Raw genomic sequence first — 26,290 nt, 5'->3', positions numbered from 1 at the left:
TAATCAAAAACTTACAACACACATCTTTTTAAATATTTTCAGGGCATTAAGTTTCATTTTATACCTTATCATAGTGGAATTATCTTATATACTTTTCCCATATTCTAAATTTACATATATCTCTCAATTAAAAACTCAAAACGCACGAGACACATTTTCTGAAATGTTTTCACCGTATACGCTTCCATTGTAGAATTATCGCATATACTCTTCCCATATTCTAAATTTACATATATCTCTCCATCGAAAAATCAAAACGTACAAAACATATCTTTTGAGATATTTCCACTGTTATTCATCTTATTACTTTTGCAGTTTACGTTAATTTTATGTCAATACTCCTTCTTATGAGTGATAGGTATGCTTACTCAATTGCAATACTTAATTTATATTTCAATTGATGTGTCACCAATAAAAATTTATTATTTGTATTATAAATGATAAGATTTAATAATTATTTATCACTTGAGCCAATGAGATAGTGATATATCGTTTATCACATCAATTGGAAATACAAACATCTCAACTAGGTAAGTAATGCATACTCTATTTAAAATTAAAATACTTTAAACTAAATCCTTGTTCCCTTACTTTGATTAATCATAGCTTCATCCCACGCAATCATTGCTCCCCCAATTTAAATAGTTTTTATTTTTAAGAAATTGGGAAGTTATGTAACAATAATTAACAAATAATAATTACCACTTGATTTATTTTTATTTTTATAAAACCGATCGGCTTATAGATAGCTAACACTTTTTATTTTTATAAAACAGTTCGACTTATAGGTTTCTAACACAAAATTGTTGCTAAGGCTCCGTTTGGTACAGTTTTTCAAGTATAGTTTATTTAAATAGAGTTATTGTTAGTATAGCTTTTATAAAGAAAGTTTTTACTATAAAACAATTTAGTTGTTTGGTTGTCAATAAGAGCTTTTATTAAAAATTTATTAAATTACTTTAAGAGGTAAGTTTTTTAAAAATGATGTTATCAAAAGAATAAAATAAAATTATTAAATAAATAAAGGATATTTGAGATATTTTAACGTTTAAATTTTTTTTTTCAACATGTATTTCCAAAAGCTCAAAATTTGAGTTTTTACTAATAAAGACAAAATAATTTATTTAACCTTAAAAAGTTCTATTAGAAAAACAACCAAACAAGAATAAAAATTATGATAAGAATTTATAAGATTAAATAGATACTTATAACTATTAAATAAGACATGCCAAATAAGCACGGAGAGGAAAATCGAATCAAATGCACCCTAGCTTGAGCTTCAAGCTTTGTTATAAACGGCACCGTAGTGCAACTACCTCTGTACCCTTCCCTTATCTATAATTTACACATATATCCATCGAAAACAACAAAACGCACAACACCATACTACTCTGCATTGTCTCGCGGATTCTCTCTCCGGTTGTCTTAAAACCCTAATTCTTCTTCCCACTCCCTTCGAATTTTCCCGAGAAAACGCAAAAGCTAAAAAGTTTTCCGAGCAACCAATCATGGCAAGCCACTCGCCCAACCTGGAGTGCCGGATGTACGAGGCGAGGTACCCGGAAGTCGACATGGCCGTGATGATCCAAGTGAAGAACATCGCCGACATGGGCGCCTACGTGTCGCTGCTCGAGTACAACAACATCGAAGGGATGATCCTTTTCTCGGAGCTCTCGCGACGTCGTATTCGTAGTGTCAGTAGCCTCATTAAAGTCGGCCGCATAGAGCCCGTCATGGTCCTGCGTGTCGACAAGGAAAAAGGTTACATTGATTTGAGTAAAAGAAGAGTTAGTGAAGAGGATATTCAAGCCTGTGAGGAGAGGTACAACAAGAGCAAGCTCGTTCACTCTATCATGCGACACGTGGCTGAGACTTTGGGCATCGATTTAGAGGTAATGATTTTGATTTGATTGTTGAAATATTGTTAATTTTTTGAGTAATTTTGGGGGTTTAATTGGAGTACTTTTGGGATTTGCTTTTTGATATTTTATAATGATTGACTGGTTATGAATATGAATTACGTAGTAATTTAGGTTTATTGACGAATTAAGTTTTGGTTTTATGCATTTACTTTCAGATTTGAATGAATTGGGTAATAATGCTTGTTTTTTTTTTTTCTTTTGCTGTTGTTTATTTGATGGGAATATTAAGGCAAATTGGATAGATTATGAAGAGTTTGGCTTTTGTAACTGATTTAGTGTCAGTTGACTAGGGCCTTAGTTTTTGAGAGTGCGGGATGAGGAATAATTTCTGCTTCAGTCATCTTGCAAGGCACATGGTGTTACGTTGGTTTGTTTAGTTCTCATGTTATACTTTCTGTTTAGTTTGAGAGGTTTGTGGAAATAAACTTTTGGTGCTTTTGCATGTGTGTGTTAGTTTGCCTTTGAAAATGTGGATTAGTTAACTTATGGAAGTAATTTACAAATTGTGCTTTGGAGGATGAAATCAATTTCAATACAGGAAAATTATGATTCTTATGATTTTATGTTGTTTTTCAAAAGAGATTGGGGTTGGCAGAGTAGTCTTATGTCCTCTTGGATCCCAGTGTTGAAGAAGCAAGTTTGAGAGATTTTAGTTTTGGATGTTTCTTATTATTTTCATATTTTGGAAATTATGTAAACTTGTAGTTGGCGGCTTTTTCATTGATCAATATTTATGACTTAAAAATTACAATTCTTTGAAGCCTAAAGAGAGTTTGGACAAATCTAATCCATGCAACCTGCTTAGTTGTTTTAGTGTTTTTAGTTGCTGTTGAACTTGTACTTGTTATTATTATGCTTATTCTCATTGGCTTGTCAAAGACTTGCTCCACACAATTTATTGTTTGGGGTTTGGTGCTTCTATCCTGTCTAGCTTAGTGTATGGTTTTTTCCCCAAGGTATCAGTTGATTGGCCACTGCTAAATATAAGTTTTCAATTGCAGGAACTGTATGTCAATATTGGCTGGCCCTTGTACTGGAAATATGGTCATGCTTTTGAGGTGAAAGAGCTAACAACTTTTTTGAGATGTGTTTTCCAAGTTTGTAATTGGAGATCTGAAGTTCTGTATTGTTTTCATAGTTGTTGATTATAGTTTCTATTCTATTTTACGTGCAGGCATTCAAAATCATTGTTACTGATCCTGATTCTGTTTTGAATTCCCTCACTCGTGAAGTCAAAGAAATTGGCCCTGATGGACAGGAGGTAAACTTTGTTTGGTAGGCTTTTTTTTGTCTCGTTCTCTTCATTGATTACTCAGGTCATCGTTGTCCCATTCTAGGTAACTAAGGTGATTCCTGCTGTGACGGAGGAAGTGAAAGATGCTTTGGTAAAAAATATTAGGAGAAGAATGACCCCACAGCCATTGAAGATTCGAGCTGACGTTGAAATGAAATGCTTCCAGTTTGATGGAGTTCTTCATATAAAGGTTGTTTTTACATCCTTCTCTTGTTCCCTGTACTCCTTTGTTTGATTGGTATTAATTTAGAGTTATAGGGTTTAGCCGTGAAGGCAACTAATTTTAGATTGCTGTTATGTTTTTGCTTATGTTTATTTTTGATATTGCAGGATGCCATGCGGAAAGCTGAGGCTGCTGGCAACAATGACTGCCCTGTGAAAATCAAATTGGTTGCTCCCCCCTTGTATGTGCTTACCACTCAGACCCTTGACAAGGTCAGCACCACTAGTTTTGTCCTGGAAGGTTGCTATAATGAAAATGTGTAGCTGAACTTTGCCTCTGCCCTTGTGTCCCTGCATATACTTGTATCTTAAAAACCTCTATCATGTATAATTCAAGATATCTTAATCAATCATATGGCATACTACTGGGTTGTTCCTGTACTTTATGCATGGATACTGCCTGCACTAGGCTATCTATGGATGATTGAAGAGCAGTATCATATTGAAATTATTGCACTATATTTGGTTGGACAGGAGCAAGGGATCTCAGTTCTCAATAAAGCAATTGCGGCTTGCACTGAAGCTATAGAGAAGCACAAGGGAAAACTTACTGTGAAGGAAGAGCCCAGAGCGGTGAGTGTCTTTTAAATTTTGTTACTCCCAGTTAACCGTTGATGTGTTGACAATGGGAATCCATTGATTGAAAACCCTCAGTTTGGGTCAAGCTGTTACTTAATATGGGTGGTTATTGTTGTTTTTTGGGGTTCTGACTTCTGTTTCATTGATTCAGGTGAGTGAACGAGATGACAAATTGCTCGCCGAGCACATGGCTAAGCTACATCAAGATAATGAGGAGGTAAGTGGTGATGAAGATAGCGAAGAAGAGGAAGACACAGGAATGGGAGAAGTTGATGTGGAAAATTCAAGTTCTGGGTTTATGGATTGAAAAGTGCAGTGTAGCTTGATTTTTTTGTTTCCTTTTTTTTTTTTTTTTGGTTCGTTAAGACAATTTTTAAACCATTGTATGGTTGGAGCTGTTTTTCGTGTTTAGCAATTCATGAGGCGGATTAGAGCAAGGGAAATACAAGAATATATTATTGTTCAAACAACTGAGTTCATAATTATGTGAAAAACTAGCTGTTTCTCTGAGTCTTCCGCTTTGATTGTTAATGTGCTTGCAATGAACTGAATACTGAATACATATTCTGTTCTCGCTTGGTGCTGAGTGTGTCTCAGTGAATGCTTACTGATTATCATCTCTTGTCTGTTGTATTTTTAAAAAGTATGTCCTTAAGGAGCTCGCGTTAGTTAAGTACATTCTTCTCATTTTCTGCTAAATTGCTTATGAAGTTTATAGACATTTGTGTTACCTGTAGTTTGTATAAGAATGAATGCTCACGAGGCAAATGCTCATAGTTTTTTAGATGCCCTCCCTGAGGTTTAGGGTCTTATCACGTCCATAGATTGTATCTCCCTTCTTATTTGTATTCCATTTGGCATCGTGTGATTTCTTGTTGGTAATTTCATAATAAAAAACTTTCCAAACAAATTCGGAAAATCAGATTTGGCGGTGTCTGCAATTTTTCCTTATCCACCGGTTAGCTGACTGAAGGGAAGCTGTTATCCATAATTTTTTCGCATGCAAAAGCAATCTCCAAGCTTGATCCTTTTGTTCCCCTTAATTATTGGCACCGTTTCGCTCCTTCTTCGTACGCCAATGGCCAATACATTAAAATTCGGCTTCCTCCTATTATGAAGAAAAACAAGGTGGCCTTTCAGTGATTTTCAGGTTGGGCCACTGTTTGTTATTATGTAATATAAACAGCATATCCTCGGGCAGCCATCGTGTTTTAGCTTCTTCAAGCAGCATACTGATTTTGTATGTAGTCCTTCACTCCAAGGAAGGTGCTAGTGCTAGTGCTAGTGGGGAATGAACCAAGTTTATGATGCTTTAGCGATTACCTTTCCCCTCTCCAGTCTCCTGTGTTATTGTGCATGCTCTAGTACTAGTAGCTGATAATTTTCTCTGATATTTTTGTATTTTATTTTTGTCTTTGGTGAGAGATTAGCCATCGATCTGTTTTATTCCTCTTCGTAACTTGAATTTCCTTGCTTAGTCGAGAATAATAACGTCATATCAATTGATACCGTTTCTCTGATAATTCAAGTCGATCGTCTCAATTACAAGCAATCGATCTTTCATACTTCACAATACGAAGTCCATTCTAAAAGATATTTTATATTGTATTATTATGTGCACAATATTCAAAGTAAAAAAATTACACGACGTGTCCAAATTTTTATGTTTAATTATAATAAATCCAATAATCTTACTGTAACTTCCTACTCAAGTTGCAAAGCCCCAGCCCAAAACTTACGGCACCGGTTTCTGTATCTCTGCGGTCCACGACACCGTTTCCGCTAACTCAATGGGCAGGGGCCACACACTGTTTCCCAATCAAATGGACTGGCAACTTACGTATTAAACCCGCGGCAACCAAAGTCAAAAAATAGCGGGTCCGTGCGTACGTCATAATAAATAAAATATAATGCATCATCGTCTTTAAATCTCGGTCGATCTCGATCAGCTCCAAGATTCTCATTAACATGGTATAGAGATCTCAAAATTAACCGAGAATAATAAGCTATCAACCGAAAAAATGGACTTCATAACACACAGAAAATACCCTTTCATTGTCGCTCTCTTACTTCTACTCTTAACTGTCGTCGTTTTTCTCTTAAGCTCCACCTCCACCGACACCTCCACTATCGTCTCCTACTTCCAAGCTCAGCCTCAAAACGCCACCGTTTCACTTTCACCACCACCACTCATCCGCGACACCGACACCGACACCTCATCCACCGACACTAACCAAAACGCCGCCGCTCCACCACCACTCATCACTAATGAAACAACCGATCAAAATGATAATAGCAGTAACGCCGTTGGTGATGACGCGGCTTTCGATTTAATAAAATGGGACGTGTGTACGGGGCCGATGGCCGTTGATTATATTCCGTGTCTGGATAATGTTGAAGCGGTCAAAAAGTTGCCATCGATTCGGCACATGGAGCACCGGGAGCGGCATTGCCCGAGTCCGAGCCCGAGATGTTTGGCGCCGTTGCCTGTTGGATATAAGCTGCCGGTTCTGTGGCCAAAGAGCAAGGACATGGTGAGATTGTTTGATACCTTTTTTTGGTAAGATGATTTGCTTTGTTTTAATTTTTACATTTTTTTGGGGTGGTGGGGTGCTGCTCTTTAAGATTTGAATTGATACTGATGTTTAATTTGTAATTAATCATTAATTAGGTAAAATTTTGGTGAAGTAGTGGAAGAATGAAAATATTCAAGACAAAATAAGTAAATAAATAAACAATGTGGGACCTCATTTAGATTAATTAATTATCTAATTGTGTTAAGTGTTGCTGTTGTTGTTTGTTTCCTCCTAATTTGCTTTAATTAGTTACTTGAATTGGTGCATGGGAAGTGTGCTTAATGTGTTTAATCTGAATTTAAATAGGCTGAATTATTGGCTAAGTTGGCTTAATATTTATTTTGATGCATCTTTAATTCATTCTATTTGGTACTAGTTAGATTCTTGGTTAAGAATAGAGTGAGTGTTGAATAGGTTGATCTTTTTGAAAGACTTCATAGATGTTTTGGACCTAATTTAGCTTAATTATTAGTGAGGTCAGATAACAATGTGTTAGTCTCTATTGATTTTATAAATTTTCTATTAAATATTGATTAATCGGAGCTAAAGGTTCAAGTGTAGGTGAAATCTATTAACTGAAATATTGACTTTGACGAAACAAAGAAATCAATTTCCCAAAATGAAGTTCCCATGATTACTTTAGTGGCAATTTGTTAGGATAACAAGTTTTCATTAATGTCTATTACTGCTTAGATTAGAAAATGTTGGTGATGTGGCTTCTTAACTTTGTGTCCAGATCTGGTACAACAATGTTCCTCACCCTAAGCTTGTTGAATACAAGAAGGATCAGAATTGGGTGCGTAAGTCTGGTGATTATTTTGTTTTTCCTGGAGGTGGTACCCAGTTCAAGGAAGGAGTTTCTCGCTATGTTGGTTTTGTAGAAAAGGTATTTATTATACACAGACTTTTTAGTCTAAATGTCTGTCTTTCTATATCAGTGTATGTAGTATACCAAAACTTTTGATTTGTCATATCTTTTTCTTGTGTGGCTCAAGATTGGGTGAAGAAATAAGGTTTTGGATTTTAAAACATTGGATAAGGAGTTGGGTTATATTATTATCTCTTTGCTTACTGTTCTTTTTTTGTCCCTTTTTCTTCTAATTTTTTTTTGGGGGGGTTTTCTCCAGACTTTACCTAAAATTAAATGGGGGAAGAACATACGGGTCATTTTAGATGTTGGATGCGGTGTTGCTAGCTTTGGTGGCTATTTACTGGACAGAGATGTCATTACCATGTCATTGGCCCCAAAGGATGAACATGAAGCGCAGATACAGTTTGCTCTAGAGCGAGGAATTCCAGCCATACTTTCTGTCATTGGAACTCAGAAACTGACATTTCCAGATGATGCATATGATTTGATTCACTGTGCACGATGTAGAGTTCACTGGGATGCACAAGGTATTCTGCATTATACCGTAGCAGCATTAAGCTCAAGGATCTTGCATTATTTTATTGTTGTAAATCCCATCAAGATCACAAATCATAATTTTTTTTTCATATTACAATCTTTTATTGGAAAAATTTGTCTCTCTGTGCAAGCCTGTGATGGAATTGTTGAAACTAATGCTTTGGGATGAAAAATGCAGGTGGGAAACCACTATTGGAGCTGAATAGGATTCTTAGGCCTGGAGGTTTTTTTATTTGGTCTGCTACACCAGTTTATCGTCACGATGATAGACATCGTAGTGTTTGGAATGGTTTGTTAGCCTCTCTCATTCACGCACCTGCCATCACGCACATACAAAACACACTTCTTACTTAATTTTCTCTGATGACTTGTGCTATTCTTCTCTTTTAATATTGATGTTCGGTGTTACACTGTTACTGGTGGTAACAGTTTTAGCGGTTAACCTATCGTATGGGCTTGAATGCTGTAATTTATCAAGCTTTAATGTTCATATCCGTTTTTCTTTGGCAGCTATGGTAAATCTTACTGAATCTATGTGCTGGAAGGCTGTGGCTAGGTCTGTTGACTCCAATAGAATTGGGTTTGTTATATATCAGAAACCCGTTTCGTATTCCTGCTATAAAAATCGGGAAGAAAATACTCCACCTTTGTGTGATGGGAAAAATAATCTGAATAGTTCATGGTAATTCTTTGGTATATATTATCAACAATTTTTTTTCATATATTCACACAGGAAAAAAACAAAAAGAAATTTTTGGCTGGTCAGATTTCAGGAATGGAGTAACTTCACTTGCTGTGCAAGTTGATTTATAATCCTTCATGTGTTATGTTCTTGTATAAGTTTATCAATTTCCATTAAGATGTTGTTATTCTTTGTGCTAGGTATGTGCCCCTAAGCAACTGCATTTCCAGACTTCCAACAGATAGCAAGGGTAACTTGCACAGCTGGCCCACACCTTGGCCTCAAAGGCTTAGCAGTAAACCTCCTAGCCTTCCACCAGATTCTGAAGAAGCGTTTAATAAGGACACCACACATTGGTACGCACTTGTGTCAGATGTTTATGTGGGGGGCCTAGCTATAAACTGGTCAAGCGTGCGAAATGTGATGGATATGAATGCCAGCTATGGAGGGTAAGAAATATTGATATGCAAATTAACTCTTCTTCTTCATACTTTACTGTGGAACTGCTTTGACTGTGATGATTTTATCGAATAGTTGTTAATCCTAGTTGCATCATGTTTTGACTCATTGTTCCTCTCTCATTTTCTGTTTAACCTCTAACATCTAGATGCCACTCAACATTCACCTGACAAGAATGGTGTAGCACGATTACATTTGTCCACTGCTCTCTCTAACTTGATGATTTTATTGGTATCTGGTGATACTATTGGTGCTTTGTTATTGCAATCTCACACTTACTTAGAGCTGCTGCTCTTTCTCACAGGTTTGCGGCAGCACTTATTGATCAACCTCTTTGGGTCATGAATGTCGTCCCTATTGATGCACCAGATACTCTATCCATTATTTTTGATAGAGGATTGATTGGAATGTACCATGATTGGTGCGAGTCCTTTAACACCTACCCTCGAACTTACGATCTATTGCATTCTAGTTTTCTGCTTAGTGATGTAACACAAAGGTACTGTTTCACCAACCCACCCTTCAGATTTATAATTGTAATCGAGTTAGACCTTGCTTCTTCTTTGGGACTAATTTTCTCTAAGCATTTCCATTTTGAGTACTAGGCAGGTTTCATGGTTGTTATATTATCTAACACTTGCAATTTTCAGATGCGATATTGCAGATGTGGCTGTAGAGATGGATCGAATTTTGAGACCAGGTGGATACGTTTTGGTCCAAGATACCTTAGAAATGATTAACAAGCTTAAACCAGTACTGCATTCACTTCAGTGGTCTACAAACATCTACCATGACCAATTTCTTGTTGGCAAGAAGGGTTTCTGGCGTCCAACAGGTGGCGAAACATGATTTGCATGTGAGATGTCACCCACAGGCTTAAATATTCTTTTGAAGGATTTTTCTTTGCCGATTATGGTGAGAATTTACAGTTTGCAGATATCACTTCGTGGTCTGCCATATTCCCTTGTTTTGGGGATTAAAGTGAATATTCTTTGAACCAGTTATCTGAAGAGGTAAGAAAGCATTTATGGATTAAGAAAACAAGGAACTGAATCAGATTGGTCAGCTTTAGTGGTAAGGTATGCCACTTTCTATCTAGTTGAGAATACACCAAACCTCGGGAGGTTTCTGAAAAGTACCCCATAAAATCCAGGCAAGTGATTTCTAGGAAGTTTCAAGAAAGCATGTGAAATTATATAGGACAATTAGGATTACTGTCATCAAGCTTCATATGGAAGTTAGTGCATTCAAATTTAATGCAGATTAAATATATGCCTCTCCGTTTTGCTATTACTCGATCTCAGAAAATGCCAATTACTTTGTTATTACTCGATCAACCCAACCATTGGATGTCAGTGGATCCCACCAATCCAAGTGCATCCAACGGCTGGATGCAACTGTGGCACGGTACCACAGTTCCACCGTAATCTGATCCCATAAGTTAATATCTGTTAGTTAAATGATGAAAATTTAGACTATCTTACCTTAAACACCTGAAATAACAAGGAAACCAGATGCTGAGAAAAAAAAAAAAAAAAAAGATCCTAAATGAGAGGTCAAAATGAACGACGCTAAAAATTCTGCATAATTTTTTTTTTTTCATATGGACAACATAAATCTGTAGATTGGAGCTTCAAAAGCTTTACATTTTAATACAGTAACAGATGTCGCACTCGTTGATACAAACAACAAAGACTTAGTGAGAGCACTTCAAACAAGAAATCATTCGGGCCGCAAAAGACTACAAGAACAAAACTAGAAAGAAGCAACACAAGGTTTCGGCTTGTCACTGACGAGCTTACCATTGCTTGCTAAAACATACCTATTGTAGCAAGCGAAGGCATCCCGATAACTAAAACTCTGCGTGGTATTTGCCTTACCAGAGCGCACAGAATGATCCTTAACCTTCATCCGTCCAGTGGAAACCTGATGATTTGCAAGTGAACTCCGAAATTCACCCGTACTTGTCTCCCTAATAAGATGACTTAGATTCGTATGTTGCAAATATCTATCCTTCCTCGATCCAGGCAAAGTTGCGGTAGCGACATCAAGAGGACACCTCCTCCTAACAGACACGTGAGCAGTCAAATTAAGCATCTCATTCCTCACCTGAACTCTTCCCGTAACCTTAGCCTTCTGATGAACCAACTTATAAGTACCGTTATTCTTGAACTTTATGATGCTCTTGAGTCCGTAGTGCCTAGATACAGCAGTAGTCAAATTACCTAAACTTGACTTAACCCACCCCGCAAACTTGGTCTTTCTCTTTGCCTTAATCTCAAATCTCCCATCAAGCAGTTTAAAATATTCACCACGATCAATACTGAGTTTTGGATAATGATAAACAGATGACCGAGCCCAAACCCTAGGTGCCTTATGATCTAACCAAATATGCAAATTCGCATTCACAAGCCAGTACGAGATAGCATCATTAACACCAATGCCAATCTCATGCTTCTTCCCATCTAAAACCCTCCCCAAAAAGGGGGTCAAATCCATGTCATAAGTCGGTAAATTGAAAGCACCAATTGCCACAATAGGCTCCCAAAACAACGGATTGATCCCACCAGTATAAATAACCGGCAATGGAAATTCTGACGCAGCAAAATTCCTATCAATTGTTACAAAAACCTCTCTAAAATTTCCATTACCTCGATCAGTAGGCAAATTATTACTCTCTATGTAAGAATCTGGCGGATTTGAGTACCAAAACTCGTCATTCCCATGAAACGAAACATACAATTCCAAGACCACTCTATAAGCATTAAGTGGGAATTTAACTTTTTTAAATTTCAAATCCGATGCAGATTCAATGCGAAACCAATGCCCCTTTTCGCCATCATCAGCTATTGGAATGATCAAATCGGCTGGTGTGCCGAAGTATTTAAAAGATTGAGGCCCCAATTTTGAATTAAAATCATGAGGTGAAAGAATAGACGGAACCATGACGGCGCCAGCGTTGTAGAAGAAGAGAGTGCAGTTGACGTGGTAGATGCCAGTATAAACGTCGTTAACGACATTTTCAAGCATCATCGTAACCTTAAGTTTGGATCGAGCAAGCAGAGAGGAGTAGCTCGTTACGTCTTTACGCACAGTCCAGAAAATTCCAGACTGGCTCGGCTCGGCTGTGCTCGTGCGGAGCAGCTCGCAGCCGCCGAGCCACAAGCCAGCAATGCGGGAGTATTGTTCGCCTTTGCACGTAGCGTGAAACTCGAGGATCACGCGGGCCCAGGGGCGGGGGCAATTGGACGGCGGAGAGTAGCGGGTGGTGAAGGGAGGTTTGTTGATGGTGTCGGCGAAGGAGTGGCTGAGTAGAGCGCGAGTGCACGTTGGAAATTGAGCCGCGTAATCGGAGGGTAGTGGGTGGGTGATCTCGATGAACTCTTGGGGTGCGCTTCGACTGGGAAATGGCTTGAAAGACCGGTCGGGCGCGGGGGCGGAAGGGGAGGAGAAGGAGAGGGAGAATGGTGGTGACGTGGCGGTGAAGAGGAGAAATAGAGCGAAAGTGTAATGCATCTTTTCGGGCCTTTTTGGGTAAAACGGGTGGAATTCGAATGTAGGCCCTTTATGGTGATGCCAGGTTATACCATTTGGTTAAATTCAATTTGATTGAGAAGTTTTAACAGAATTTAACTGTATCATAATATACGTAACAGTATATGATTGCTAAGGCCTTTGTGTGTAATTTCAAATTTACTTCCTTTTTTAACTCATCTAAATTTCATAATAAATCCCGAGTGAAACTATAGTGTTCATTTTCTTTGATAGGTCTTCAAATTCTTAACTCAGATCTTATTAAATAATCAGTCTTCTAATACAGAAGCTAGCATGGAAGATTGAGGAAGGGAAGCGGAGGCTCCCCTGTTCATTAGCAACTGTGAGATACCATCGTACCCCATAGCTTGAGCCGTATAAAGAGGAGTGGCTCCACTCTTGCTTCTGGCATTAGCATTGGCTCCGTTGTCGAGCAACACCTCCACCGTCTCTGTACTGCCGCCCTCCACGGCCAAATGCAGCGGCGCGTGGCCTTCGTTGTCCTGACATTCCACGTCGGCTCCGAATTCGATTAAAAGCAACACTACATGCTTGTGCCCTTTGATTGCTGCTACGTGGAGGGGCGTCAGGCCGTACTGATCACAGTAGTTCGTGCTGGCACCTTTATCAAGCAGCGACTCGAGACCCTCCAATTCTCCTCGTCTTGCTGCCGTCAGCACCGCTTCTCCGCGCTGTAAAACCGCCAAGACTTCAATCTGCATAATCAAAGTATCCAAGGATGCGTTCTAATTGAGTGTTAACTAGTATCAATTTTTGGTTTTTTTTTTTTTAATTCTTATTTGAGATCTGCTTTTTTCAATTTAATAATGAGAGTATTAACAGTCAGCAATTGGATTTATAACGTCCTAAAAGACCAAAAAAAAAAAATTGTATAACATAAGGATAAAATTAGTAGATTCCTAATTACTTACATGTCCCTTGTCGCGAGCAACGTCAAAGCACGAACGGCCACGATCATCCTTGATGGTAGGATCGGCTTCCATCTCGATCAACATCTCCACCATCCTACGGTCACCGTTAGCTGCTGCATTATGCAATGCCGTTTTCCCATCTTTACCCTTAGCTTCCTTATCCGCACCAGATTCCAACAAGACCTTAGCGCACCCAATACTTGTCTTATTTACCGCCAAATGCAACGGTGTCCTTCCCTCCTTGTCCCTACAATCCAATGACTCGTACTCTTTCATTCTCACCAAACTCGAAATCTCCTCCGTCCGACCAAATGCCGCTGCCACGTGTAACTCACTCCACCCATCTTTTGTCTTCACACGTTCGTCAATCTCAATGCTCAGTCCGGCCCGAAGCAACAAACTGACCATATCTTCGGAGTTAGCCGCCAACTCGGTAGCAACTCGGTAGAGTGACTCGGCTTCGGCACTCGACAACCCAGCGAGAATCATCTTCTGCCGCTTGAGTATACTCTTTACGGCGTTAAAATCTCCGTTACTCACCGCATGTCTCAGAAGGAATGGGCCGACAAAGGCAATTTTAAATTTGACGTCCTGAGTTGACCCGTCGGGGAGAGTCACGCATAATGAGTTGACCGAGTCGGCCGAGCCGAAAACGGTCGCTTTGATGAGGAAACGGTCCGAGGGAGACCGCGGGAAAGTGGGAGGGATTTGGGACTGGGGCTTGAGGATGATTTGGAGAGTGGTTTGTGCTAACGGCTGAACGAGTCCGCTCGGTGGGTTGACTAAGAACTTGTGAGGGGACGAGGTTTGGACTTTGAAGGCGACGGGGCTGGTGGCGCAGAGTGATATGAGGCGCACGTTAGCGCGACACTTGGAGTTCAGTGTGAAGTTTATGAGCACTTCTTGCTCTGAGACTGCTAGTAGTCTCTCCATCGTTGAGTGATTGAGAGAGAATTTGATTCGATTTATGAGTACAAAGAATTAAAGATGTGTTCGATTTTTTTGGGTATGGGGATTGAACGCACGTGAACTTGTGGGGACCAGAAAGGCGGGAAAGTGACAAATTGAAAACGGTCTTTGGGGTTGTCGTTTTGGTTGAATAAAGTGGGGGTGGCGCAGCACCGTCGATGTGTGTGATTATGTATCATTTTGTATCACAACATTATGATATTCATCGTTTAATTTATCTTTTTTACCACAAATAAAATATTTATGGATGTAAGAAACAAAAATATTGAACCTTCGTTTACCATTGACAAAGAAATGCCCCACGTACTTTTTAAAATTCGTATCAATATTTTGTCTTTCTAAAATTTCACGAATTAAATTTTGAGTAGTTCGAATATTTGAACTGGAATAAATAGATCTACTTTCGATTTAAATAATAATGGCGATTACAAAGATGCTATGATAATTACAATTAGATTAAAACTTCCCCCTGCCAATTTTTTTGTAATTCATCTATCGTCGAAATTTTTATAAGAAAAGTGGTTGAGATACATTTTAATAAAGTACAAAATAACTCAGAATCTTGCCCAGCAAGGAGCTTGTGGCGCACACCATAATGCATGAGAATATCGTCCACGTCCACGTCAGACAAATTTGGGGCCCAGAATAACGAACCCAGCTGCTGCACAAGAATTCTACTACCGTCACCCGGCTATGCCATTACAATCCCTCAATCATAGGAAACTCACCATGAGCTATATCCATCGGGGATAACACGTGTCGTACTAGAAACCTTAGTAGCACGAAACTTTCCATGCTGAAATAGGTAACTTTATCACACTTAAGACTTTTTCACTCAGCACAGTGGCCAGTGCTCCCCGCCTCTCCCCTCACCTCTCCTCTGTATTTCGGCAATGGGCGGGTACATAAAATCGTTATAAAAGAATGAAGAGAATCAACGGAACGCACATCACTCGTGACTCGCGAGCTCCTCCTTTTTATAAACGCTGCGTTTCGTTCTCTTTCTTGTAAAACCCATCGATCAAACAAAACAACTCAATTCAAATTTCTCTTGGTTTCTATACTGGTGAGCTTCTGAACCAAAAATGTTCTACTCTCACCAGCTTCTCGCTCGCAAGGCTTCTCTTGGCCAAATATGGTGATGATTTTACAAATTTTCTCGACTAATATTTTATCAACTAATATTTTGTAAATTTTGCTCATCTCTCTGTTTTCGCTTTTCGAAGTTCTTTGAACTTAATAGAACATTAACTTATTCCAAAATAATGATAAGTTATTTTCACTCATCTCTGTAATGAAGGATGGCTGCTACCATGCACGCGAAGATGAATCGGAAGAAGCTCAATAAGCTTAACCTCATCAAAATATGGTCTCATTTCCCCTTTTTTTTTTTATGATTTTATGTTTCAACTCAGTTAACTTTTCTATTTAATGCGGAGTTTTTTAAAAATTAATTTCAGTGAAGAAATTTTGAATCCAGCGGTTCCTATGGCTCTTAGGCTCTCTGGAATTCTCATGGGTAGTAATTCATTCATTCTCTCTCTCTCTCTATACTTTTTTTTTTCTCGTCCTTCAAAATCTAATGTTTAATTTATATTATTTTTGTTGTTTTTCAGGTGGAGTTGTAATTGTATACGAGAAAAAAGTGAAGCTCCTCTACGGTAATGTTTCTTTTTGATCAAAATTCGGTGAAACAAAAAATTTATGTGATGCGTTTTGCTTTTTTTCTTTTTTTAATTTTTTTCCGTGAATTCTTTTGTCGCAGATGATGTGAATCGTCTTGTGGTACTTTCAGAAACTTCGAAAATTGAAATGAATCCATTTCATATTTCGTTTGAATAACATCGCCTAACGACGTGTCGTTTTGTTGATCGGACGTTTTCAGATTGAAATAAACGCGGCATGGAAAACGAAAGTAGCTCGAGACCCAACTTTGCTACCCAAAGGAAAATCACAAGCCAAGTAAGCAGGCAAAGCAAACATCTCTTACTTCTTATTCCTGAAAGCGCAAAAACGGTGTAGTTTAGCATGGTTTAGGTTTACTTATAAACTTTAATTTTATTTATTTTGATTAATTTGCTTAAATTAGTTTTAATGTCCATGTTTGCAGGAGAGAAGCTGTTACATTGCCCGAAATCAAGGAGACAGATGTTGAGGATCTTGAACAGTTCCTTAATTACCCAAACGCTACAGCCACCATGGAGTTTCAACAAAACGCTTATTTTTCTATGGTAATTTTAAGAGTTCATGTATTACGTCATTCAACTTCTAAGTTTCAAATGTAGAATGGAATTTATGATGCAAGTTCTGTTTTGGGTATCTGTGTCATGTGGGTTTTATTTTACTGATGTTAGAAATATTTTGCCTGTTTGAGAAGTGTTTGACAAATAAACCCAAGTAATTACCCATTAAATCTTTTGCCTTGGCCTTTTCACCACAGTGATATTCAAAGCAATCTATTGATAACTTTTCTCTGTTGCAGCGGCTAGATGATGTAGATGACTCCTTTCTTCAAAGCAATGTTGGAGTGGACGATTCGTTACAAAACTTGCATCAAGGTTTTATTTCCCTCCAACTTTTGCCTTCCTAGTTATCAATTATGACCACAGAGTGACAGAGATACAAACATTTGGCCCACAATCCAAATATGCTCCCATATGCTAAAGTTTTGTCATCTTTCTCCCAGCAAATGTTGATGATATTACCCTGACCGAGCGTTTTGATACATATCAGGCAAATGCAGACACTTATGATCGGTTTGAAAGGTAAATTTCGAGTCATGATTCATTGTTGATCATTAGGTTAACATAATGTAGTTCTGATAGGTAAAATATTCATGTGGAAGTTGGTGAAGATGTTGAGGTTCCATGAGATCATCAAGTGATCTCACATCTTCCAATATTTGCATTTCGTTCAAACATTGTACCTCTATGTGTGATTCTGTGGATTGTGTAACAGATTTGATATCGAAGAGGACACGGAGACACAGCTGAACTTCACATCCAGAGAGCAAACACAAATACCAAAACTTATGCCGTCGCCACCCCATCAAGATGAACCCCAGAGAGGTCAGCACTAATTCTAGACAAGAATCAAACGAAATATTCACTTTAACAATTATGCAGTTCTATTCCCTGGTTTTGCTAGGCAGGGGACTCTCTTCATGTTGCATTAAGCCTCTCTATTTCATCTTAGGCAAACTAGTAAGATTGCATTAAATGTTTAACAAAACAGTCACTAGAACTGTGTTTACATGTCTATTTGCACGCTTCTTCCTTTTCTTTTCCCCACCAGCAACATTCTCATATCTTGCTTGCTCTTTTACCCTTCTTCATACTTTAGTAATTGTGCATTTGAAACATCAAATCTGTGCATTGTATTTGTCTGCTAACTTCCAAATGTCCTATAGCTGATGTAATCCATGACCAGCATCCAGAACAACAAAATCAGCAATCTAATGAAAGCAAAGAAGAAGCTAGACAGGTAATATGTGGATCTATGAAGCATTCTGTGAACATTATAGTAAAAGAAACTGCACAAACCAATCTCAATAATGTGCATGGAGCAGGATCAACAGAGGAAAGGTCCGCTAAAAAGGAAAACAAGAAAACAAGCTGCCTTTGCTATGGATTATGATCAAACAATGATTCCTGGTGAAGTATACCAGTCCTGGCTCAAAGATGCTTCAGATATTAGTTCAAGAAGAAGAAGAAAGAGGAAGGTTTATAACTATTTCTACTATGCATCTTTCCATTTCATCTTATTCCATCCAAAGTTTGTGAATAGCCTAGACACTATTTCTGACTCCATGATACGATAGACAGATACATGAAGAGTTATTATAACTTTCTTCGTTCATGTTGACTGATTAAAAGATGAGTATCTATGCAATTTGATGTAGGCAAGCACGGATTTGTTGTCTACCATGAAGATAGCTAGCGTCATGGAGATGCCACCTGTGGTATTGATTGAAGATTTATTTACAAAAGGCAATCGAGAAATTCATTATCCAGATCCACTGCTAAAGCTATGGATGAAGAGTACCCAGCCTCCCCATGACTCGCCTTCTGGTAAAAGTTTCCTCACGGTTTTTTCTTAAGCTATTTCTCAGTTGTAGAATATACAGGAATTGAAATTTATGTATTTTTTGTGTGCAGCAAGAACCTCTCCACCACAACCACCAGAGCCATCATTGTCATCACCACCTGGGTTAGGACGGTATGAAGAACCTGCAGCTGGATATGTAAGACACTAAACTCTTTTATTCTGCATGGAAAAGTACTTGAACTATGTCTGATTTGAGTTTTTGAAAGTGAAGCCCTTCGAAGATATTCACAGTGGAGTCGGCTCCCAGTCACTTGGAGCATCACTTGAGAAGATAAGGGTAAACGTTGCTAACAATGACAAACCAATCGAAAACCTGATGCAAGAAATCAGGGCCAACTTTATTAACATTGGTTTTGGAGGAAATGAGGCTAATGGGATGGTCACACCTGGGAATTCAGGTAAGCTTCACCTTTCTTAGTACTCTGTGCATTTGTTACTTCTCTCGTGAGAGCATTAAAGGTATCAAATGACTATTATCATAAATATTTTTTTTCCTTGATGTAAATTGCTGTAGATGATGTAAGATCCATTCCGAGCTCAGCATCCGGACATGGAATCCTCTCCCATAACTCAGAAGTCAATTCAAGCAGGTCGGTAAAACATCTCGAGACAAACTATCAAGTGATAATTTGAAGATCTGTTCTTTCACATTACATGGAGTCATCAAATTTAGCATTTAACAGAGAGTGTTGTTCTTCATATTAATTCAAGAATTGGACATGCTGAATGCCAACAGATCCAACCAGAAGAGGCCTCGTTCTTCATCTAGGCACAGTGGCAGTGGTCTGGAACCAGTTGCTGAGGAAAATCCATCGCGGTTCCCTGATCCAAATTTCAGGTTATCAAGGTTGTCTGAAAGGAGCTCGACACCTGATCCAGGTAAATTAATCTGAATCCTACTCTTAAGTTACAATAGCATAGATTTGGAAATCATTTCCTTATCAAGTATTACTTAACTGGTGTGATCTTCAACAGAATTGTTGGTGGAGACAGCACCCACGCCTACTCCAGTTCCTGTAACCAATCCTCCTCCTGTTGACAAGATTACTGACTCTATTCGAATGTATGATTCCTTTCACTTCTGTTGGGTTCCCTTTGTTCAACAGTAATGGTTTTGGTAGTATGATTGATAAATATTAGTCCCTTTTCCAATTTTGAATGCCTACAGGCAGATGAAATCACATTTTGAGATGCCCGGAGCTCCTAAAGTAGAATCACTGAACAACCTAGCCGCTGGATTGAACCGAAAAGCAGCCGCTATGCTTTTTTACCAAACTTGTGGTATTTATACATTTTATGTTTCTCCCTGCCGTCCTTTTTTTTTTTTTTTTGATTTAACAGACTGCTCCTCTGTTCAGTGATCCAAAAGTAATATCTCAAGTTTCAGCTATTATTAACAAATAACAGAGATGAGTGGCCGAATGTCTTGCAGTTCTTGCTACATCTGATGTCCTAAAAGTTGAACAAAACAAGCCTTACGGTGACATTCTCATATCCAGAGGAAAGAGGATGTGAAGGAAGTGAGTTTAAGCATCTCAAATGGTACCTTCCTAATCTTTTCCTTCTTCAATCTTCATAAGACTTTTAAAATAATTAACTTTGATAGTGCAACAGGTTATTTATGCTGCAGCATCACATTTGTTCGGTTTAGTAAACTAGTAAAGATAGATAGAAGATACATGACATATGCACTTTATATGCGGACTATTCGGAAATGAAGAATTTAATCTGTTTGTAAATGCAATATTGTGCTAAAAAAAATTGTCAGTTGATTTTGGGGAACGATGTTTCAGATTGTAGAGAAACAAATTTTGAAGTCAGTTCTTTGTCTATTAGAATCTGTCTATATTTCGGTAATTGCTTTTCGCGGCATCAATTTAATTTTTATGTTTTGGGAAATATCAGTAGACTCCGTTATCTATGCGGCCATCCTAGAGCCAAAAGGACATGAATGATAAATAAATTAAGATTTAAATGCTATATGAACAGAATACAGTACTTGTTGAAATTGAAAGTAACTTTTTCTGAATTTGTTGCAATTTGAAAGCAGTTTTGAATCATTAAAGGAAGTAGTTTTAATTGCATTACTGGAAATATTATCATGGTAGGTGGGTATTTGGGAATTGGGGACAGCAAAGATGGGAATAACAGAAAGGAGCCATAATGATTTTGATTAGATGAAAATATGGTCACATGACTGACACCTTATATAACACTCATCAACAACTCATATACCACCATTTAATTAAATATTTGATAACTTTTTCTTAGTTGTTCCTGCACATGCTTTGACTCCCTTAATTCTCAAACTGGCAAAATGAATCCACAGGATATGTATGCATGGCATTCCTTTGAAGAGAAAATAAAAAAAACTTCACTCAAAAGCTTTTAGCGCTGCCTGTAGCAGATGAGTTTTGTTAAAAATTAAAAATTAAATGAAATCAGCAAACGGATCTCAGTTCACTGGGCATCAGATATGTATACATTATACACACAACTTATCCTCCTTTGTAAATTTGTTTGTAAAGCAATTTCGTATTCATTCGCGAGGTGGTAGGATGGCTAGATAAACAAATAAATTCATAATTTATGAAAAATTATCATTTGATAAATAAATGACACATTATTTGGATGCATTTTTTTTTGAGAAATTATTACCTAGGTTTTATTTTCTTAAAAAAATTATTTGGGAAGTGTGGTGTTCTCTTATATAAATAATCGTTTTTCATTCAAAATTCACATATTTTAAAATGCGGACTTGAATCAAATAATATTTCTTGATATTATTTATAGGGCAATATAGTTAGGTCTTATTTGCGATTGAGGTGTTGTAAGTTACAGTTATTGTGAAAAAAAAAAACTATAACTATGAAACAAAAGTTAATAATTTGTAGTAAATATAAATTTTAAATAATAATTTTAACAAGATTATTAAAAATATAATAAATTTTACATAATACAAGTGAAAAATCATATCAATATAACTTCTAAGCCGTAGTAGATAGTGTTTACTAAATATTTTAAAAGTACGGCTGCCCAGCCTCAATCCCAAACGCACCCTTAGTCCACATTATCTAATGTCTAACCTCAAATTTTTATTTTTTTAATATAATTCGAATGAACTCAAATTTTTATTTTAAAAATAAAGAAATATTCTTTAAAAGGAATTCTCATCTTGATAAAAATTATATCATCTGTACATATTTGGTCATTTACTCATTTTTTTTCAATCATTGAGGACTAATAAATAATCACCAACTCATATAACAAAAGTCATTATTCGTGAACCATACATAAATATACATTTTGCGATAAACATTATTAATATTCCATATAATCATCCCTTATCCCCATTTTTCCCCTTTATCTAGGGTTTTTTTATATTTTTACCTTCCCATTATACCCCACGAGAGTTTCAATGACACAATTACCCCCACGCAATCCACAAGCCCTCCTTCGAAATACCTCTACTTAAATCCACGGAACGCCTCTGTTGTCACCCTCCCACAGTTCACTTGCCCACCAAAAAACGCAAAACCCCATTTCTCTCTCATTCTCCCACTCAGACCAAATGTGGCCCGATTGGTTGAGATCGCCGAGCAGGGGTCACCCTCGTTCAAAATCATTCTCGTGCTCATCTTTCAAAGACATCCAATCCATTCTCACCGAAGATTCCGAACCCGAATCCGAACCCAGGTCCCCCAGAAGCCCCTCCGTCTTCCACCGGGTCAGGATCTCCGCTTCTGTCCTCCGCTCCTGGGCCCACAAAAACCCAATCCCTTCGTCCCTCAGAATCCCCAACCAAGGCATTGTCGTGTACTTCACTAGCCTCCGCGTTGTCCGCAGGACTTACGAGGACTGCAGGACCGTCAGATCAATCCTCCGTGGATTCTGTGTCCCGATCGACGAACGAGATTTGTCCATGGATAACAAGTTCCTGGACGAGCTGCAGGGTATCATTGGCGGTTGTAACAATAATCATAGTAGAAGCTTGAGCCTGCCTAGAGTTTTCATTGGCGGGAGATACATAGGTGGGGCCGAGGAGATTAAACGGATGAACGAGACTGGGGAGTTGTTACAGCTCATCAGTGGGCTCCAGCTTGTGGGCTCAACTTTCTGTGATTTCTGTGGAGGGCTGAGATTTATTCTCTGTGAAGAGTGCAGCGGGAGTCATAAGATCTATACGGAGAAGTACGGGTTCAGGAGTTGCACGGCTTGTAACGTCAACGGTCTGATCAGGTGTCGTTCCTGTTGTCCCGTGCTCCGCCGATGCACCTGATTGTAGCTTCAGGACAAAAAGTATAGAAAAATAGGGTTATTTTCTCTTTCTTTTTTTTTCTCCTTCTATAGCCGTTAAGGAAAATAACCCATGTTTATTTTTGGATGGTGACATTATGATTATGGACGTGTGACAAATATTGTAGATGTTAATAGTTTCACATGTACCCTCACAATGTAATTATTATTTGGAGGTTGAAAAATGGTTTGGAAAAATTCTTAAGTAAATCTAAATATTTTTAAATTTATAAAAGATACTTTCTGAAAATTCGTCAATTTCTCTAATAATGTATTTGGTTTATGAAGAAAGATTCCAGAAAGTTCCAGTGGAAATGGCGAAAAAGTAAAAAATGGTAAATTGATGAAAGTCAACATTTAAGGCATGGTGGGTTGTCTGTAATGGAGTTAATGAGTTTCCATTTTGGGTCCATGTATATATGTATAAATAATAAGTTAGTTCCCATGTTGTGTTCATTAATTAATTTGTTTCTATTAGTGAGTGCTTTTTCATTTTCAAAAATTTTAAAATATGGTTAGCACGTTCTGCATCAGCATTACTACCTCAATGGTTTGCTGAAGTTAAGTTACATAACAATAATAACATTAAGATGTAAAAATTAAAATTTTATGGGATAATAAATTTATAGAGGTTGTAAAATTAAAATTTTAGAGTTAATGAGTTTATAGAGGTTATTTTCATAAATTTAGTGGGAATAAAATTAAATAATAGTAAAACCACCCGTATGAGTTATGAGCTTTTATTTTTAATTACGGTGTGGGTTTTTATAATTCTTGAAATTAAAGTTTAAATTTTATGGGTTTATAAGCTTATGAGACTATTTTTATAAATTTAACGAGACCTAATAAGTAATTTAGATAATTTTCTCTTTAATTTTTTTTAAAATTATTTTCTCTAGTGGGGGTTTGAGGTGGATCCGACTTTGCCTCTCATATCCAAACCCAACAAGAGATCTTGTTAAGCTACATAATAATATAAGTTATTTTAATATCTTTAATATTCATGAACTTATCCGATATCTCAAAAAATCAAATTAATAATGGTTAATTTATCGGCTCGAGTCCAACTAAGTTAGTTCTTAAGTATGAACACATAGTGTTGTTACTAATTAGTATTTATTAGGGTTGAAAATTTATCATGCAATGGAGAGTGTAATAGGGATGGCAACGGGGTAGAGTGGGAGCGGAGAGGCATATCCTATTCCCCACCTTATTAAAAATTTCGACTCCATTTCCCACCTCATCTGCCAATAAATTTAGTGGGGTGAGGATAGAGAATTCTCATGTGGAGAATGATTTTTTCATTTCCATTTCATTCCTCATTTACTTATTTTATAATAGATATAGATAAATAATTTCAGTAAATAAATTTTAAAGACTTAAATAAAATCATTACTATATCATAAAATATTTAAATTATTTAAAAAATCTCCAAAAGTTCATGAAGAACTCCATTCTATCTCTCCCTTGTTACGAACAAAAAAGTGGGTTCTTCCAGTTATACACCCCCTTTTTTCTACGACCCTCGTTGATTCTAAACTTTGTTTGTGAAGGAATTGGGCATTTGCTTTTGACGGACAAACCCTTTTTTATGCGCTGCTTTACCTTGAAAGGAAAATTCATCGTCCTCTGGGCACTAGGCACTCTCGTGGTTAGCGAGAAGGAAAAAGAACGCATCCTTTGTTGCATATGGCACAAGATGATAAAGAGAGAGCTTTGTCTATCGATGAACAACAGATTGACGAACTCTTAGCATTGCTTTGTTTTTCTCTCCTTTCCTATCAACAAGTTTTGATCCTTTTGTTCTTAAATGATGTCAAAACTAAAAAGAATATTTGAAGAAAGCAACACAAGAGAGAAAAGAAAATATAATAATATTTTAAGGTTGAATATATATTATATGTAGGGTTTTCTTTTAATTATAACTTATTTATGTTATGTAAAAATAAAATGAAAATTTATTAACCAACATTGTAATAGATAAAATAAAAATTAAAAAATATTTATATTTTTTTTGGAATTGAGGTGGGGGTAGAGTGGGGAATACAAAACTAAACATCACCCTATTAAGAATTTAAGAATTATTTTTTCCCCTATTCCCCGCCTCATTCCTTAAAAATTATTCAAAATTCACCTTACAAGGCTCAAAATCTATGGAGAATTTTGCCATCCCTAAAGTGTAAAGATCAAATTAACTTTTAATCTCTTATTTAAGAAAAAAATTAAATAAATGTCTTTAAAATCACTCAGACAGGAGGGGCCAAAGCCCAAAGACCTATCTCATTTGGACCAGTTTCGAGCTTAATTTTTTCCAAGTTGTTATTCCAGCCAATCAGCCAAACTTGTGATGAATCCAACTTGACCCGCTGCCATTCCAGTGGTACCTTGTAATTTTTTACATGAATGATATTTTCCTCTTAGAAATTGTTTTTAAAATCTATATACACTTTGTGTATTTTAATATAAAGCAAAGAAAATGAAAAGAGGGGGGCATTTGGGTAAATTTGACAAGGATACCTGAAGCCGAAGCCTAAAACGGGCATGTTGGGTAATCCATGTTAAAAAGCGGCAAAAAATCTCCCAAATGCCAAAGACGAAGATGGGTAGAAAGAAATTAAAATGACAGCAGAAACGTACCGTGTACAAAGGTAACTTTCTTCTCAATTCTTTTTATCTTCCAATTCGTTAATGAAACTTGGAAGTTGTTCTGTAAAATCTTTTTTTTTTTTTGGTCGGTTTCCTTTGGCTGAAATTTTAATTTTGCTTCAACTGTTTTGCTGTTATACTTAGCTTGTGGTCATGAAAATGGAAGTTCAAAGGGTTGAGTTGAATTATCAATCAGCAATACGCTTTTCCAAAACTATGTTTATCAAATGTTAATATAGCCGAAAATTTTGAATATATAGGAACATGTTGTGAATATTCTAAACCAGCTCTTCCACAAGTAAAGACACTGAAATTACGCCTGCACCGGCTGATTGACACTGTTTATGATTCTTTTAAATGGCTTCTTTTCTTCCTTAATATTTACCTTCGTTGATGATCTTTTTTGTAGATTTCTTTACTAAATTGCTTCAGTTGCCTGAGGTTGAACTCTGCCGTGTCCCTAAATTACCTAATCTCAAGCTTTTGGATATGGTAATTGGATTGCTTCATGAAGATTAGATTACCTTCTTACTCGTGCTGTTTTCTTGAAAGCATCTCTGTCGTTGTACACAGTGAAGGTGTGTCTCGTCTTTGCTATTGATTTAAGATCTTCATCATTTTAAGAGTATTCTGTTGAAACAATAACAAACTTTATGCCCTTAAT

The 26,290-nt window shown here is 37.2% G+C and overlaps 6 protein-coding genes across 6 annotated transcripts; 4 read left to right on the top strand and 2 right to left on the bottom strand.

Moving 5' to 3' along the window:
* Positions 1–1,358: 1,358 nt before the first annotated feature.
* Positions 1,359–4,527, top strand: LOC18045118 (eukaryotic translation initiation factor 2 subunit alpha homolog). Its single transcript, XM_006435737.2, has 7 exons — positions 1,359–1,892; positions 2,924–2,980; positions 3,097–3,183; positions 3,260–3,406; positions 3,547–3,651; positions 3,913–4,011; positions 4,169–4,527. Exons 1-7 carry the CDS (start codon positions 1,509–1,511, stop codon positions 4,322–4,324), a joined length of 1,035 nt encoding a protein of 344 aa, XP_006435800.1. The 5' UTR covers positions 1,359–1,508; the 3' UTR covers positions 4,325–4,527.
* A 1,369-nt stretch (positions 4,528–5,896) lies between these two features.
* Positions 5,897–10,418, top strand: LOC18045117 (probable methyltransferase PMT23). Its single transcript, XM_006435736.2, has 8 exons — positions 5,897–6,551; positions 7,330–7,479; positions 7,721–7,991; positions 8,180–8,290; positions 8,512–8,683; positions 8,884–9,132; positions 9,447–9,641; positions 9,793–10,418. Exons 1-8 carry the CDS (start codon positions 6,039–6,041, stop codon positions 9,989–9,991), a joined length of 1,860 nt encoding a protein of 619 aa, XP_006435799.1. The 5' UTR covers positions 5,897–6,038; the 3' UTR covers positions 9,992–10,418.
* A 287-nt stretch (positions 10,419–10,705) lies between these two features.
* On the bottom strand, positions 10,706–12,677 carry LOC18045116 (peptide-N4-(N-acetyl-beta-glucosaminyl)asparagine amidase A). The gene has a single exon (XM_006435735.2). It carries the CDS (start codon positions 12,656–12,658, stop codon positions 10,898–10,900), a length of 1,761 nt encoding a protein of 586 aa, XP_006435798.1. The 5' UTR covers positions 12,659–12,677; the 3' UTR covers positions 10,706–10,897.
* Positions 12,678–12,907: 230 nt separating this feature from the next.
* Positions 12,908–14,609, bottom strand: LOC18045115 (ankyrin-3). Its single transcript, XM_006435733.2, has 2 exons — positions 13,609–14,609; positions 12,908–13,392 (listed from the first exon to the last, which is right to left on the bottom strand). Exons 1-2 carry the CDS (start codon positions 14,539–14,541, stop codon positions 12,946–12,948), a joined length of 1,380 nt encoding a protein of 459 aa, XP_006435796.1. The 5' UTR covers positions 14,542–14,609; the 3' UTR covers positions 12,908–12,945.
* A 1,053-nt stretch (positions 14,610–15,662) lies between these two features.
* On the top strand, positions 15,663–20,240 carry LOC18045225 (sister chromatid cohesion 1 protein 1). The gene is made up of 20 exons (XM_024185994.1): positions 15,663–15,715; positions 15,878–15,946; positions 16,038–16,096; positions 16,194–16,238; positions 16,343–16,362; positions 16,463–16,539; positions 16,688–16,808; positions 17,060–17,135; positions 17,264–17,342; positions 17,536–17,645; positions 17,987–18,060; positions 18,146–18,298; positions 18,479–18,647; positions 18,735–18,820; positions 18,896–19,082; positions 19,199–19,274; positions 19,421–19,563; positions 19,660–19,747; positions 19,853–19,965; positions 20,117–20,240. Exons 1-20 carry the CDS (start codon positions 15,663–15,665, stop codon positions 20,197–20,199), a joined length of 1,881 nt encoding a protein of 626 aa, XP_024041762.1. The 3' UTR covers positions 20,200–20,240.
* A 2,015-nt stretch (positions 20,241–22,255) lies between these two features.
* On the top strand, positions 22,256–22,963 carry LOC18045224 (uncharacterized protein At5g39865). The gene has a single exon (XM_006435730.2). The coding sequence runs from the start codon at positions 22,256–22,258 to the stop codon at positions 22,961–22,963; it is 708 nt and encodes a 235-aa protein (XP_006435793.1).
* The last annotated feature ends 3,327 nt before the right edge of the window (positions 22,964–26,290 follow it).

Source organism: Citrus clementina, unplaced genomic scaffold, assembly GCF_000493195.1.
Source record: "Citrus clementina cultivar Clemenules unplaced genomic scaffold, Citrus_clementina_v1.0 scaffold_4, whole genome shotgun sequence".
NCBI classification, from domain to species: domain Eukaryota; kingdom Viridiplantae; phylum Streptophyta; class Magnoliopsida; order Sapindales; family Rutaceae; genus Citrus; species Citrus x clementina.
The sequence above is the reverse complement of the archived record's forward strand: the minus strand, read 5'-3'. Positions and strand labels throughout refer to the sequence as shown.